The sequence below is a fragment of the Lagopus muta genome, chromosome 18, assembly GCF_023343835.1.
Source record: "Lagopus muta isolate bLagMut1 chromosome 18, bLagMut1 primary, whole genome shotgun sequence".
In the NCBI taxonomy this organism is placed as follows: Eukaryota; Metazoa; Chordata; class Aves; order Galliformes; family Phasianidae; genus Lagopus; species Lagopus muta.
Window position 1 is genome coordinate 1,488,323 of NC_064450.1, and position 17,643 is coordinate 1,505,965.

Below are 17,643 nucleotides of genomic sequence, written 5' to 3' on the forward strand. Positions count from 1 at the left end.
CATCCAGGAGAGACTGGCACTCATTTAGAGGTACACACTTTGCAATGGAATTGAAGGCTACCATTTCAGAAGAAAATGTCTAATTTTTGGCTATCCAAAGCTAGATTAAATTATCTGCATTGTGTGTCTCTCCTGGGAGAGCTTCTACAGCCTTTGGATTCATTCTGGGATCACCCTGACAGGCTGACACTGAAGCCCTTACCATGGTTTGAAGAACAAACTGTGCAGTGATTTGATATATTTAAATGTCAGACGGTGGTACAGTGCCCAGTGGAGTGTCACATAAGATGCATAAATCACAGTCTAGAAGTAGCTTGTGGATGTCAGACGTGAATATGCTGATTTGGTAGCCATGGTAGTTCGGCATGTCTAAAATCTTTGTCTTCTGCCCAAAACAGACTAGCTACTAGCTTTTAAATATCACTCAGCACTTGTGAGTCCTGCTACAGCACAGAAGACGGTTGAGAAAACACCAAAAATGTGAAATACTGAGATAAACTTCACTGGCTTTGTTCAGTCTAAGAGCAAGGACCCCCTTCCATGGTAGGGTAATGACGACACAGGACATGGCTATGTTAACAGTAGCTGAGGCGGAGATCTTCATTCATTCACTGGAATTGAAGTAAGATGAAATCTGAGCACAAAGTAGCTCAGCTAAAGCTCAAGAGTGCATCCCTTGCAGGTGCACTCATCCTTTCTGTCTACGTGTCCAACTGTGCTGCCAGCTCAAGCACTATACAGGGAGTCTATCATGTAATATTTCCAGAAATAATCCAGTCACACAGGGCACAATCATAATGACAGAGACCCTACATCACTTGCTACACACAAAGCCCCTTCCTTCCCAGCACAAATAGGCAATTAAATCAGATCACAAACAAAGACAAACCTACACATTTACTCAAGCAAACAAGACAGTTTGCCTGCAGAATGTGTGCACACGTTAATCACTTGCACCAGTCAAACGTGGGCATGTGAATTTACCATTAGGAAGTCAGAAATTAACAATATGGTACAATTCAAATAAAATGTGAATTTACAGGTAGCTTAGAAGTAAATTGGAAAGACAATCCATTACTTTTGGTACATAAAAAGCTGAGTTAGTTGAATTTCTTCAACTAAAAGCCTGTTATTCACTTCTATCAGATAGGGTGGAAAGCACCACTCTATCTGATGGCTGTTTGGCACTGTGATACATACGTAATTTGGCTCCTATTGCCCACTCTACCATCTTGTCAGGGATGGGAAAGGTGCTCTGCGGGGCTTCCAGCAAAGCCAGTGGGGAAGGTGTGACAACCACTGGCCCACCTATGGAAGAACAAACCCCCCAAACCTCCTCAGTTGAAGAAGGAAAGCAGGTTTTATTTTTATCTGAGAAGGAACTGGAAAAGGCATGTGGTACAGAAAACTGCTCAAAGGTAAGTGAAGTGTCAGAGAGAAAGAGGCAGGTCGTAAGCCTCTGCACAGGGTTACCATGCTCTTGACGAGGGCCATCAGGACACACCACTCAGTAGGACGTGCCTCTTGCTGCCTTACCCTACACCCGAAGTTAGGCCTAATGTGATGGGACATGACTGTAAAACCTCCTTCGGGTGGAGAGGAGAAAGGGAAATGTTGTGTGAAACGCCATCCATGAGTCCTTCCTTGAACCACTTTAGTTCCCAGCCCACCTGAAGGTTCATGGTGGTTTCCTCTGCTTTCCTTCCACCGGTGCAGTGCCAGGCTGGAATTGCAGGGTATTGTATTACAAGTCCCACGGGTGCTGCCTCAGCCTCAGTAAACTTTATTTAAGCACACACAGACATACACAGACAATATACATATATTTGTTTCTTCTCTGACAGTTCTACAGGACCAACACTGCTTTGGATGACACTCGTGGAGAATTTGAAAAAGTGCAGGAAATGTAAGGAAAAATAAAGGTATTTTAATAATTTGTGACTCGTGGTCATCCACAGAAACAACACAGGTGCATTCAACCAGGCGAGCACATGGACACATCTCCACATACAGTACATTGTGTCTATATAGGTAATCTCCACATACATTGTGTCTATAGAGATGTACAGCAGTCTCAGTAGTCAGCAGGACACAGATCGAGGCGCACTGGCATGGCACATGCTGGCACACCCAGTGCCACAACCCGCTGCCAGCGCACCCGTGTGACACAGCCGGGCTGTGGGCGCAAACACAAAGGTGCTCCCAACACGGTCTCACCGTACACCATAAAAACTCACCAAACAGGCAACAAGGTCATAAAACAAACGTTCCCCCGGGGTTCTGGTGACCAGCCAGGTTTGAGTCAAATCACACAGCTTTTTCGTCACCACAACTCCTGGGATATGTGGTTACGTATCTAATATAGCTACAACTGTCTCTCAACATATATCATATATACAGTACATATACACAGAACATACACAGAGCAGTATATGTATATTTTTGTGTTTTCACGTTTGTACATTATATCACAGATTATATGAGCACATAAAATATACGTTTTCGACCTAAAAAGAAATAATTTTATAAAATATTCATAATATCCCCCTCCCTCCCCCACCAAGAAAAAAGAAAAGCAGCCCAGAAACTACAAGAAATCCATAAACGCCCTCTGGAACTGTTACTGCCTGCCCTGGGACAGCATGACACTCCTTCCCTTTCCCTTTGTAAGTACAGCAGCACAATGGTGGTTTGCATCCATGCACCCAGGAAAACACACAAAGAAGTATAAATTGTTGGACTGCACAGTCAGAGCGGAGCCTGGAGGCTGGCTGTTCCACTCAACACTCTCCCACTGTCTCCCCTGCTACGATTTAAAAGGTTCTGCCAGGAGCACAGTATTTTACCTGCAGCAATATTTGCTAGACTAAAGCGACTGACTGCAGTCCAATACTGCTCTAGCACTTAGAAGCCAGCTTTTGAGTTATATCTTTATTATTATTATTATTATTATTTATTTAAAAGAATCTTTTCTATTTAGCAAAAAATTGTTTCCACTGTACCCTTTGTGTGTCCTCGTCCTAATGTGACAAACCCGGAGGAGATGAAATTATGGAGATCTGGCCCTCCACTTCGATAAATATCCTTCCCATAGTGACCTGGCAAGGAAAAGAAAAGAAAACAACTTTATTCAGGTTTATACAGGTGCAGGTATGTGCCATGCAGCCCCGCTGCTGCCCCCGTACACGAGCACCAAGGCCCCACCACATGGTTACCTTACGAACGATAAGCAGGGGGTACAGCAGAACTAACTGCAGCAATACTCAATTTCCACGTGGGCAAAGGCTTAGGAAGAACAACTGAGTATTTTGATACTTCCATGGCATGAATGGAGTCTGACAGCAGAGCCAAACAGCCCAAACGTGGAGTCTGACAGCTAAGCAAACATCCCAGAGCAAATTCCACAGGTATCACACAAGCCCTTGGCAGCATTTGCACCATAATTGCTGAAGGTTTTTGCAGCCCAAAAGTGAAGTTGCCAGTATCTCTGTTGTCCCAAGTGCCCATTAGCAGCACAACAGCAGACTTCGCCTTTTAGCTTTGATTTATTTGCTCTGGTCCTTGAACAACATCCCCAGATAATTTCTCAAGCGTGATAGTCTTTTGCAGAACACTTCCTGAGAGCTCTCTTAGTCCATCACAACAGAGTGGTACCAACTGCTCACCAGTCATCCAGCTTTTCCAGGTTTTCATACATTAATAAGGAAAAAGGGCTTCTGCTTACCATGCAAAGCTCCAAAATGAGGACACAGATAATTTTTCAGATACTCTTTATCATCTCCTCCCTTTTTCACGTTGTTAATTTTGCTATCCCTTTTATTTCGCAAAGATAAGGTGGGTGCAGGGGGAGGGAAGCAGGGCAGCATTGGGGGCTGGGAATGCAGCTCCTGCCCTACTAGACTCCAGCTTCCCATCCTCTCTGCACAAGCCTGGGTTGCACATGCTTGGGATGCATCTCTGTTCCTCCAACCCCCGTTGGCTGTGAGCTGGGCTCAGCAGATGGTGCAATGCATGGCACCCGAATGGAGAGCTGAGTCAGGAGGCAACAGGGAAGGCAACATGGGATCCCAGATCCAGGTGGAAATGCAGCCTAAGGCTGTGTTCTGGCTGGCTGACGGTGCCTCTGACAGATGCTACAGCCCTTTCCTGTTTTTCAAACGGAGACAAAATGCTGTGTGTTCTCACACATATTCAGGCTTTTTGGGAACATTGTGAAGACTAAAACACATTCTGAAATCTCATTAGTCTGCAAAGTCTTTTTCTTTCCCTTTTTGCCAGTGACTCCCACCACACTGCCTTGACAAATCCTAGTGATCACAGAATCACAGAACCAGTAAGGATGGAAAAGTCTACTAAAAGATCACCAAATCCAACCCATCCCCATCATGGTCACAGACCACATCCTCCAGTGCCACATCTCTACAGTTCTTGAGCAGCTCCAGGGATGGTGCCCCCACCTTCCCATGCCAGTGCCTCACTTCTCTTTCTGAGAAATAATTTTTCCTAATATCCAACCTGAACGTCCCCTTGCACAACTCAAGGCCATTAGCTCTCAATGCTGCAAGCCATTTTTCCCATCACCAAAGTGCACCTTTCATACGGCTGGGTTGAAGGTGAGCACCCTTTCCAGATCTAACCTGCCCTACAATATGCCCTGCTGTGGAGCTGAGCAGGCTGCAAACCCCACCCCCTACCTGTGGGTCTGTGCTACCCCAGGAGCAAGCTGAAGATCCCTGGAGAAGGCTCACATATGGAGGTGGCAGGAGATGCTGAGAGTTCTGAAAAACTGTTTATTCCAATCTGCTAGAAAAAGCATCCCACTCCTTTTCCTCACGCAGCACTGCTGGTCAAGGTCAGCCAAAAGCTCCCTGTAAACTTCTCAAAACACACAAAGTGTTTCTACAGGTTCAGGAGAATTAGCAGCAAGAGTTTCCTTCTTACGCTTATAGCAGTGCAAAGTGGTAGCAGAAACCTTGAAACGTGGATGCTTCCAGCCATAAATCCACCAAGAAGTTCCCAGGATAAAAAGAATTTTCTCTTTGCAGAGGAGAGGAGCTGGGCTGCTCTCTTGCTCTTCCCACCTTGCTCCTCATGCCCTGCGTGCCGTGTTGCTGTGATGGCACAATTTGCCTCTGAGTGCCTGCAAGCCCCTCCTGCTTCATGTGAGATCTAACCTGAAAAGGTGTGTGGTCACAGTGCTCAATTCTTCTCTTTTTCTCTACTGCATTTCAAAAATGGGCCTTAAGCTGATTTCTGCTCAGACATCATCAACTCCTATGCTCTCAGAGTCAGCTATGCAGGTGACTGGCACTTCAGCAGCGCCATCACTTAGCGGTTTTAAATGAGAATAAAAGAAACACACAAATATGTGCCATTACCCCCAGCTGAAGCCATGGCTGTCTTTTATTTATCCCTTTGGAGGATCTGCTTAAGTCAGAGATCAAGGAGGGGAAGTATATTTAAAAAAAAAGCAAACACTGCCTGGCAGATTGAAGATCATTCATCACCCATTTGCTCTCTGAACCTTGCTCTGCCCCTTCTTGCACTACATAACAGTTAAATTAAAAGATTCCTGCGATAACATCCCATTAGCATTTGAACAGGAGTCATGTTTTCCCATGGGAAACCTGAATTTGTAGACTTCAAGCAGCACGGACCTTTTCCTTTTACGGGCACATTACAGGACACTTCATTTGCTTTACAAGGTTCTTTCTTCCTTCTTTTGATCATTCCTCCTGCCCCCGCCATGGCCAAGTCTGGCACCAAGTTTGGTAGGAGTGCCTTGGGAGCTGTGGGCTGTGCAGCTCCCACAGAACAGCAGAAAGCATCCCTGCCCCATTCCTTATTGGGGCTGTGTGTTTCCCCTCTACTCTGTGTGCTCCCACCTCAGGGTCAGGACTGACCTGGGGGCTCAGCATGAGCTGAGCTGGGCTGATGGAGATGAGTGTCCCATGGGCCAAAAAGGTCATACCCTCTGCTCCATGGTAGAGAGCTGATGGACCAATTTCTTGAAAAACAGGTGCAAACTCATCTATTTTCAATCCATTTTAGACACCTGAGATATTTTTATTGCTGATTGTTGACACCCAACCGAGCAAATTCTGCCTTTCCAAGACACAAAGGATCTCACTTTGAAGCCTCACGAGGCTCCTTCCCACTGCTTTTCTCTCCCCCTGGTGTGACAGTGCATCACAGCACAGTTCTCCTTTGGAGGCAATGTCCCTGGGACAAGATGTGCCATGGGCTGCAGCTATCTGGGAGCTGAAACGCTGGCAGCCACTGAAGGTCACAGGCAGCACTGCCCAAGCAGCCACAGGGACGGGCAGTGGGGCTCCTCTCCTCATTGCTCTGAATGAGGAATTCAATGCACTGAATTCAATGCACTGAAGGGAGCTCTTCTGTCCCTTGAACAGGCAGATTGGAGCCCTCTAGCACACCCTATTTCCAAAGCCACACAACCACCCATCTCATGGCATGGAGCACGTTGCCTTTTAATACAGTATTTCTCTAGCAATTTTGCATCTGCAGTGTCTATGGTTGAGATGGAATTTAAAATGCTGCTTCAGAGCACAGTATCTGAGTGCCTGGAAGAGGCTTTTCTTGCTCTCTCACTCCCCACTCTTTCTCACACTGACATCCCTGTGCTCTAATGCATGTAAACTCTCAGACACACAGGGGCTCGCAGGCTTTTCCATTAAAAGAAATGACCTGGAGTCCAGCAAGGCAAAATGTTACTAAAGCAAATGAGGACCTACACAACTTAAAATTTCCAAAAGAAATTGAAACAAGGAGAGAACATGACTTTTTTTTCCCCCTTTCCTTTGCTTATAGCACATAGCAGAGGCAGAGAGCAGGTGAGCGTTGTGCCTTTCGCACAACAAAGACATTCTTTAGGGCATACAGCTGAAAGAGGGAACGTTTCATTACGACTGCACGCTGCATAACACACATATGGAACAGACTCAGCCACAAACAGCAATTACAGGCCCTCTGATTTAACAGAGTTATTAGAGCTGAACTAAAACGCTGCTATCCACCTTTCAGAAATGGTATTACTGAGCACAGATTACATCACCCGCGGAAGGGCAGGCAGGAAACACTGAGGACGGCCGTTGGGGTGACACACACTGTGATGCTGAGCTCATCCCCGTCCCAAGGTTCCCTTGGAAATAAACTACACCCAGAGAGCAGCCCCAGCACATCAGCACAAAGGATGTGAACGGACAAAAAGACAGCAAGGTGTCTGCTGAGGACACAGCATAGGCTGGATGGGTCCTTAAGATCATGTAGTGCCTAGCCCCGGCCACGGGCTGCCTGTCCCCAACAGCTCAGCCTGCCATGGCCTTGGGCAGCTCCGCAGTTCCTAAGCCCCTGCCCCTGTCCCACTCTCTGGCTCTTCTCCACACGTGGCTGCTGAGCACAGCAAGCTGTATAAGGCCTTAAGGACAGCCTAGGAGCACTGCCAAGCCAGGGGAGAACTTCAGGTTCAGAAGAAGAAGATCCTTATTCTTCCTTTTCATTTTTTTTCAGGGCAACTTCTGGCTTATCAGGGTAAAGGTAGATAACTGATAACTGAAAGGTACATAGCTGGACAAGGGGAAATGGTTTTAAGTTGAGGGAGGGAAGATTTAGGTTGGATGTCAGGGGGAAGCTCTTCACAGAGGGAGTGGTGAAGAGCTGGAACAGCTGCCCAGAGAGGCTGTGGATGCCCCGTCCTTGGAGGTGTCCAAGGCCAGGCCGGATGGGGAGCTGGGCAGCCTGGTCTCGTATGAAATGTGGAGGTTGGTGGCCCTGTGTGTGGCAGGGGTTGGAGATTCATGATCCTTGAGGTCCTGTCCAACCCAATTCTATGATTCTGTGCTTATCAGTTTTCGGAGTGCATTTGCATCACATCATCCAGTCCGCTTTGCAACCACAGAGGGTGAAAGCTTCCTATCCACAAGAGTGCTGGAGCTCTCAAGTGCAATTATTAGCCAAAAACAGGGATTTTTGGAAAATGACGCAGACTGAAATGACTGAAGGACTTCCCCCAACGTTGCAGGAATGGGAAACAGCTCCTGGCACAGGGTTAGTGTTAGTCCCAACCGATAGACATGCCCTAAATTACGCCCATTTACTACACAATAAGCCATGCCAAATCCAGTGCAGTGAGCTGCACAAGTGCTGGTCGTGCTCTTATATTTTTCTGGCAATGTAAAAGATGAAGAAAGCAAAGTTAATAGCTGTACCAGATTTCCTGATTAGAGATCAAGGTAATATCTCCTTTTCATAATTGTTTTTTTCTACTAACTACAGCAGTTGTCCTTGGTTTTGCAGCCTCCCTAGAAGCCACAACAAGCCACACAAGATTTCAGAAAATATCAATTTCTGCTATTCTGTTAACTTAAAAAATGAGTATCTGTGAAAAGAGTGCAGTGCTGGAGGGTCTCACCAGCAACATCTGCTGGAGGTGACACAAATACAGCAGTGAGCTCACATTCAGCTGAAACATCCAAATAAAAACACCTTCAAAGGGAGAGGATTGCACTGACAGAAGAACAAAATGCAGCACCTCACCAAGGCCACACACATGCATGCTGGCTTGTGGAATAACTGAGTGCAGCTCCTGGTTTGTGCAGGAAGCAGCGATGCTCCCTGTGGTCTGCTTCCCATTGGCATGCCATGGGATGTGCCCTGCCGCTCCACAAAGAGCAAGCATCCAACCCCTAGCACCCAGCAGGGACCAACCTTCCATCAGCAAAGAGATGGGATCCAACACATGGGATGGGACCACCAGGGACTCACCCAAACCACGAGCAAAACCCAACAGGCTGATACCTCCATAGGAAACAACTCTGGGAGCAGTCCTTGCCCAGTGAGTGCAAAAAACGCCCCTACCAAAGGCATAAGCAACCCAACGTGATGGGATCAGCAGGGCAGCCATGTGTCGAGGGATCCCGTCACAAATTAGTGACGAAGCAGCCCTTCATCTTCCTCTGCATCCTTCGCCACACCCTATAATTGCACAGGATGCAGAGGTAGCTCACATCTTGCATGACTCAGGAGGGGAAGAAAACATTATTTTTTCCTGTTTTTTGTTTTGTTTTATTTTTTTGTATTTTGCTTTTTAAATGAGGCCATGAATCAGTTCACATCTCCCCAGCACACACACAGTCATGCTTAGCACATAACACCCTCTGAGGGAAGCACAGCCCAAGGGCTGCTTTATCAACCTGCGGCACTCCTCAGCAAGGAAACAATTACTGCAGGTTGATCTCAACTGTTCTACACTGAGACTATCAGTTCTGATTAAATGCTGCAGGTTGGCACATCAATGTGTGCATGGCTTTATCTGGTTAAGTGGCCATCCTGTTCCCCCAGCTCTCAGAAGCATTGTCTTTATTTTCCCTCCTGCAACACAGCACCAAAGGCTTTGCCTCATCACTGAGGGTGAGCATGTAAATGCCTATGGCTCTTCTGAACCCAGCACGGTCCACACAGTCCAGGCTTCTTCTCCTGATCCCTGCATGCTGGCTGGTCTGTGAGCCCAGGAATCTTGCGATGTCCAGAAGTACCCATAGCTCCAAACCCCGAACCCATCTGAGAATCACAGAATCATTAAGGTTGGAAGATCACCAAGCCCAACCCAGCCCATGCTCATCATGCTCACCATGTCCCCAAGTGCCACATCTCCAGGTGTCTTGAACACCTGCAGGAACAGTGACTCCACCACCTCCCTGGGCAGCCTATTCTAATGGCTGATCACTCTTTTGGAGAAGACATTATTCCTGATATCCAATCTAACCTCTCCTAGCACAACTTGAGGCCATCACCTCTCATCCTATCACTGCTACCTGGAAGCAGAGGCTGACCCCCACCTCACCACAGCCTCCTGTCAGGAAGCTGTAGAGAGCCATAACATCTCCCCTGAGCCTCCTCTTCTCCAGACTGACCCATCCCAGTTCTCTCAGCTGCTTCTCATCAGACCTGTGCTCCAGACCCCTCACAGCCCCACTGCCCTTCTCTGGACACGCTCCAGGGCCCCCATGTCTTTCTTGTAGTGAGGGGCCCAACACTGAACACAGCACTCATCTGTTGGGAGATTTCTGGTTTCAATAATTCTCTGTTTCCATCTACTTCACAGCATTAAAAAAGAAAACAAACAACCCAAACCACACAAATAAAAGAAAAATACAGAACATCTCTTGAAGAAAATCTCCAGGGCACGGTTGGCAGGTGTGACAGAACAGAAGGTGATCAATACAACACCCAAGGAGCCATCAGCCCCATGGCTTCACCCCATGAGGCCATGGTGGCTGCAGCAGTGCCGTGTGTCACAGGGGTCTGCCCTTCTGTGCCCAAGAGGATGGGCCCTGGGCAGCCTGATACGGTGGGAGGCAACCAGCCCACGGCAGGGATTGTACTGGATCCCTTCCAACACAAACTATTCAGCGGTTCTATGAGTATGAAGTTTTACATATCCATTTTGAGGGCATTATAAATGAGCCTTTCTGTATTAATTTGAGCAAGTATTGTTGCAACTGCTGTGCTTTGATTAGAGTGCTAAGACACTAATTAACTAACCATACAAATTCAGCTCCACACACAAGGTGATCTCCTGTGGGCTGTGCAGGATTTTGTGTGTAACACTGCATCCATGCAGCTGGGGCATAAATCTGTTTTCTTTCTCCCAGCACTAATTCCCAGTTGAATGTGGAAGAAATTCAAAAGTTTCCAGCCAGAGAAAATGCCAGCTTAGACGCACATAAAGCCTTTTGGATGACACATTTACAGAAACCACCTTAATTAATTATCTCATAAATATCTCAGCTGCTTTCCCTATTGCAGAGTTAAATTCCATGTCTCATGAGCTCTCCCCAGCCGTGCTCAGCAGGAAGACCTGCCCCGTGGCCCTGGCCCCACTCAGTCCTGATGGTGTCACACCACCATGCTCTGCTGTTTGCTCAAACCTTCCTGTTTGCTTCCACTGCCCCTCATTACCAGACCACTTGCAGGCAACACAGTCCAGGGTTCAAACCACCCTTCTTATGTGCAGCTGGGCTTCTCACTTGCAGTCAGATCCACAAGCTTCCCCTGCTGAGACAAGTCTCACCCTTCTGGGGTTGGGTGTGCCTTGCCCCGTTTTTGGACAAAGCTAGGGGCACCTCGGGTGAGCTGGATGCTGGGGTTACTCACAACTCAGCTGTTTCTGCTGTGTTATGAGAAAGGACCGAACCTCTGCTTCATAAAGACAACTCACACACACACAGATTCACATGGGGATGAGAAGTAAGGGAAGGCTGATTGCAGCACCTGTACTGGGCTTAAAGAGGTGATGCATGAGAGCAAGCTGTTCAGAGCTCTAGTCCAACCTGTAGCCACTGCTCCTGTGCTATTAGAATACAGTCTATATAACATGCTTTTCACGTTCCTTCTCTAAAGGGTCTGCATGTTGTGGGCAGTGTACAAACACAGCAGAACTCCATTCACCCTACAGCGAGGGAGGTTTTACCCATTTCCACTCAAAGATAGCAGCTGACCCCTCCACTCCCACAGGCACACAGGCACAGCCTGCTCAGCCTGCTGCCTGCCTTACAGCCCCTCACCCCCAACCACGCTCCCACTGCCTTCCTAGGGAAACAGCAGCAATTACTGACACAGAAGAGTAACCTGGGGGAAGTGCTGAGTGCTTTTCCAATTCTCTCCAATCTGCCTTCTGAAGGGGAAGCAGCAGGGAAGAGTTACTGCTCTGCTACAACAGGTGCTCAGAAATAATGTCAAGAATCTATGCGCTATTGAGATGCACTTCTGTAAAGGAAAAGAACAAATTACCAAATTATGCTGGAAATGGAAAGTCTCCAGAGGGTAAAAGAGGTGATGTGATCTCTGAATCAAACTACAACATTTCCCAGCCTTGCTCCGGGATTGTGTTTTGTAAGGACTTTTGCAGCTGTGGCCCTTAATTTCCAAGCAATGCTATCTCCTGAGATAGCTGGTGAAACTGATGTGCCCACATTATCCTAAACCAGCCATTTTGATAAGAAGATAATCATTTCAGAAATGCCTGAAATGACAGCATTTACAACAATTACTTTGAATAGGAAAGCTACAAAACTCCAGAAACAATCCTCACAGGCATTGGGCCAGCAAGGCTGTTTGTGAGCAAACAGAACTTTTACAAAAACACAGTGCACGTATGCTGACCCTTCAGCCTGATGTTTCTGCAGTGACTTTCATGGGAAAGCAGCAATAACGCCGGTTGGGTAAAGCAGTTAATGGCAGTGCAGCTGCTGTTGTCTCAGTGAGCTCTGAGAAGCTGAGTCCTTAAACCACGCCAACTCATGAAACCTACAGGAGATGTCATGGGATGAATGGAGAGGAAATATCTGTATGTACGTCACAGCCTCAGTCAGTGGCCTTCTGAGGGGCCTGATCCTGTCGGCAGGAACAGAGAGGGCAGAAGGTGGAAAGACAGGGGTTTGTTATTGAAGAATGAGAGTCTGGTAGTAACTGAAAGACTTTTTCTGGCTGGAGGAAAAGAGCTGGGGTAAAAGCACAGTGTGAAATGATAGAGAGCATGGTAATAGAGCAGCCAGCAGAGCAGGAGGTGATCGTCCCCTGTACTCAGCTCTGGTGAGGCTGCACCTGGAGTGCTGTGTTCAGTTGGGCCCTCACTACAAGAAAGACATGGAGGCCCTGGAGCGTGTCCAGAGAAGGGCAGTGGGGTTGTGAGGGGTCTGGAGCACAGGTCTGATGAGAAGCAGCTGAGAGAACTGGGATGGGTCAGTCTGGAGAAGAGGAGGCTCAGGGGAGATGTTATGGCTCTCTACAACTTCCTGACAGGAGGTTGTGGTGAGGTGGGGGTCAGCCTCTGCTTCCAGGTAGCAGTGATAGAGAGGTGATGGCCTCAAATTGTGCTGGGATAGGTTCAGGTTGGACATCTGGAAAAATTTTTTCTCCAAAAGAGTGATCAGCCATTAGAATAGGCTGCCCAGGGAGGTGGTGTAGTCACTGTTCCTGGAGGTGTTCAAGACACCTGGAGATGTGGCACTTGGGGACACAGTTTGTGGGCATGGTGGGGGTGGGCTGAAAGTTGGATTTGATTATATCTTAGTTGTCTTTTTCCAACTTGGAAAAGGAGAGCTGGAGCTCTCCTCACTGCATCAGGAGCACAGGACACAAGCACAACCTGTGCGGAGCACAATCCCTGAGCTCCGAGCGCAATCTGCATCCCCCACTCTAACAGGGGACTGTGCAGTCATCCCCCAGGATTGCAGATTCCTAGAGGTAGAAGTAAGTTGTGCTGGTGCCATCTGTTTACTTGTTTAAATGCTTATGAAGAGTCGCTTCTGGGTATTTGATCTGGTTTTATATGATAATTCCAGTGCTTTCTCATAACGATCTCCATAGCTGGGAGGAATGCTGGTAAACAGCACTGTGCAGGGCTCCGCAATCAAGTAACATCCTCCTTTATTGGGGTTACATAGGCAGAGATATGACAGGGAGACATTCCCCGAGTACAGCGAGGCAATCTAACAGCACAACACTAATGAGAGGCACAAGGCCACCAACTCCCTGCGTCGCGCTCTGAAATTGTGCCCTGGAGTGCCTTTCAGCATGGGTTGCTCCAAGCCTAATTCAGAGACACGGAATGCTGTATGCAATCCATGGAGCTGAGCAGCTGCTTGGGAAGTGAGCAACATCAGAGCCAGTCAAGCTACGCTTCTTCTGCTGGAGATTTGCTGATCTAATTTAGAGAGGGCCTAATATTCCCCTTCTAATTAATTTGTTCTGTTCGCCTGCAACTGAACTGGCTTTTGTTCTTTGGGAGCTCCTCAAAAATTAGATGCAATACCTGATGGAATTTAATTATATAGGCTGGGAGAAAGCGATTAAGGGCCAAGGCAGGGCTGATGGCACCGCACACAGCTTCAAGGCTGTTAGCAGAGGGGAAGGCGGAGGCTGCTTTGTCGTGGATGGAGGGGGAACACCAAGGAGCAATTGCCTCCAGCCAGAACTTTAAGGGTAGAGATAAACTTCCTGTGACAGCCAGATGCCTTTGCGAGGGTCCGATGAGAATTACTCTGTGGTGGCTGCATCTCTCTCAGACACTGCTTCGATGAAAACAGGTCTGAACCTCACTCTTGGCCCTGTGCGGCAGATCGTGTTCCTGATGCTCTCTTATCCCCTTGGAGCTCTGTGCTCCCACAGCATGGAGAGCAGCAAGCTAGGGAAGGGTCCCCATGGAGCTCAGCACTGAGACCTTTGCTCCTGGCCTCTGCCAGGGCCAGCTTGTCCTGGAGCTTGGGAAGCCCTGGATCTTATATCCCAGTTCTCAGTGGGAGAACAGAGTTACCTGAGGTGCTAAAAGTGAAAGGAATTCAGCAGCGGGGCTCCTAGGTTAAACTTCAAGGCATATTCTGCAAAACTGCACACAATGCACCAGTGCTGGTCACCGCAGCCATGACCTTCCCTGCAATTAGTCAGAGAAAAGGAGTGAAATGGCACGAAAGGGAAAAATAGCAAAGGAAGGAGTGGAGACTGAGAACTGGGACAAATGAGAACACTTTATCACAATAAATTGTTCTGTTAGACTCTTGGAAACTGCTGAAAGTCACACAGCTGAAGATATTCGTGGATAGGAGCACCCCTCAGGCTGTATAAAGCACCGAGTACACAAACTTCCACACTCATATTGCCCTTCAAGGTACTCGAGCAGCAGCGATGCTCAGGCAGCCTGTGCCAGAAGATCCCTTATGGATTTGGCTTCCAAAGCAGTGAGAAAGGGATGGTTTCAAGGCCCAGATATCTGTAATGCCAGAGATACCCAATGCTGTATCAGTTTCCTATGACAAGGGTGGCTGCAACCTCCCAGCCACAGCACTAACCCAGGGACAGGCAAAGGTGTCACTGTAAAGGAAAGTCACTGGACAGAAAGGTGGCAGAGGATTTGTCTCTGCTCTCAGAGCAGTGAGATCCTCCTGTGAAGATGTACCAGAGATTCAGGATGGGCTGCATGGACCCAGATCTGCTGGAGATGGTCTTCTGGGCTGCACGTTCCTACCCATACAGCATCATCAGGGTAAGCTATGGGAAATGGAAGAAAAACATCTTAAAGCCTTTTGCCTTAAACAAGCTGCTTAAAGCACTGGCACTCAGAGCCTGCCACATTCCTGGAAAGATCTTTTAAGGCTCAGAATGCCTTGCTCTCCTTAGGAAACACTAACACATCCAACTGCATGTGAACATGACAGTAAGAGACCAGAAATAAAAGAAGTTTTGTGACATTTTCTGACGTGTTTGGATCTCAGTCAACTGCAGCTGGGGCACGGGCTATGGGATTGCACGTTGAATTGTGATTCACCATTACAGAGTAAGAGCAACAGTGCTGGGCACCGATTTCATGACAGCACAACATATCCTACACTGCCTTTCGATCTACAGCCAAGGCTGTGCTAATTGGCATTTAAATTCTTTAGGTGGAATTGAAATGGTCTTTGATTTTGCCCCTCAGCATGCACCAGTTTCACCTTTTCCAATACTTATGAGGGCTCTCGTCACGTGTATGAGATTCAATGCCATAAACCAGAGAGAGAGGTGTAAACTGGGGAGAATATGGCAAACTGGGAAACCTGGAAAGAGTGATTTGACATTGACTGCTAACAGTATATTAAACTGTCCAGTGTGAGTTGTATATCTGTTCTGCTGTTTCCAAAGGTTATTGGCTGGTTTTGTTTATTTACTAGTTGTACAATTTATGGCTGTTGACATCACGAGCAGAGCAAATCTGACTCAGCCCTGACAGAGGTGATGATAATGACCAACAATGATCTCTTGGGATTAATGTCTACCCCTACTCTCGTGCCTGTGCTGCCCAATACAGCAAGTTGCAGTGACTGTTGAAACAGAGGAACAGGCTATGGGAGGAAGAGCAATACAGAATTCAGTTCAGTCTGAGAAATTTTTCAGTAGCGTTATGGTGTTTTTTAGGAGGAGAACAAAGGTTTCTCATGTGGCCTGTGGTACTTTGTGTCCCAACACCAGTTCTCACTGCTTTTTTTTCTGAATGAGCAGTACTATGACTTCTCTATGCTCCTCCAGCCCACATCAAATGCAGTTCCTCCCATTTTACATCCGTCTACAGCTGGAATTTGGGCTCCAAAGCAGGAGAGGAGCAGTATGAGCAAGGCAGCCTGCTGGGAGGAGCCACAGCCATGCCTGGTGACCATTCTCCATGATGGGATGAAGGACAGTGACAAACCCCAGCACATGGCGCTGTGCAGCTGCACCCAGACTGTGTCATCCCAGGTCAGCATCCCTCTGTGCTCAGAGAACTGGCAGCAGGAGCAAACTAACACACGAGATATCTGGAGACCAATGTTTCTACATCTACACTGGGTTTATGTGACACCCAGCTGCTGAACATGGGGCTGACTGACTTCATGGCATCTGGCCCACAAGAAAGAAGGGACCAGAAGACATCAAGAAGGCTTTCTGCTTTGGAAATAGCAGACAAAACTGGATGGAAATTAGGGCTGAAATGGCACAAAATTGCACAGCCTCATCATCACAAAGAAAATAAGGCATTCTATAACTTTAATCAAGCATTTCACTTTAGACTTCCATTATTTTTATACTGCTTATAAGATGAGAAGCTGTTGATGTTGCAACTTATTTTGTGCACGAAACCTTATCTTTTTCTTTTGGAGAATGTCCGTGTTAAATGCATCAGCCTGGTAGAAAAGGAAATCCAAGAAAGAATGCACATTGAGAATTATAAAAAATTCCTATCTGATGGTCACCTTCTGGCCTATCCCTACAGGCAGGAGCCAGAAAAGACACATTGTGGTGCTTTGAAAATGAGATCTGGAGAGTGCAATAAGCCTAAAATACTAAGGAAAATTGATCTAGGAGTCCCAGGGTATCCTGAAAATAGTTGAAACTAACCAAAGGCTTTAGAAGAATACAGTAACTTGTACTTTGTAAACTCTATGGGACAGCGGGATGATGCTTCCAGGAAGGCATATTGTCTTCCATCTGCCATGGGGTGGCTTTGCACCTTGCTGTAAGGGAGAAGCTGGCTGTTGTCAGAGCCCAGCACAAGTCAGTGTTGGTGTCCCTTGATTTTAGTATGCTACTTGAAGGAGAGAAAAGACAAGGAGATGGGTGATACAGAACTTCATGTCTGAGTGCTGCTGAGCTGTGAATGAAAGAGCCCAGGGATGGAGCCTGCCTTGCACATACCACAGCACATATGGTGCTGTGTAGGATCACCCCACAACACCGATGTGTACTTGGTGCAGACCACTGATAAGCTCCCAAAGCATGAAATAGCCAGAGCTCTAAATGTGGCATCAGTGTCACAACAACTGCATCTTAAAAGCAACGAAACCACAGGGAACTATGGGCAGCTTTCTCTTGCACTGCTGCAGCTGCTGCATCGTGCTGTGCAGCCACTGCTTCACCCCAGCGTGCTCCCAGCCCTGCTGCTGGAGGAGGAAGGAAACGAGTCCTCGGGGAACCTCAGCCATTTAATGAGAATCTGCCAGTAGCAACGTGTGCTGTTCAGATGCACTAATGAAAAAAGTGTTCCCAGCGACAAAGCTTCCTGCTCTCCCTGGGCACGCCGCTTCCAGGAGCCAGGGAATTTTGGGACAGGCAACG

General features: G+C 47.4%; 1 protein-coding gene across 3 annotated transcripts in view; it reads right to left on the minus strand.

Moving 5' to 3' along the window:
• SHISA6 (shisa family member 6) overlaps window positions 1–17,643 on the minus strand; it is a 227,044-nt gene that overhangs the window by 176,583 nt on the left and 32,818 nt on the right. For all 3 annotated transcript variants that reach the window (XM_048965351.1, XM_048965350.1, XM_048965349.1), the window contains exon 3: window positions 3,003–3,098. In XM_048965351.1, the coding sequence (XP_048821308.1) occupies window positions 3,003–3,098 (96 nt within the window). The remainder of the gene's footprint in view (window positions 1–3,002; window positions 3,099–17,643) is intronic.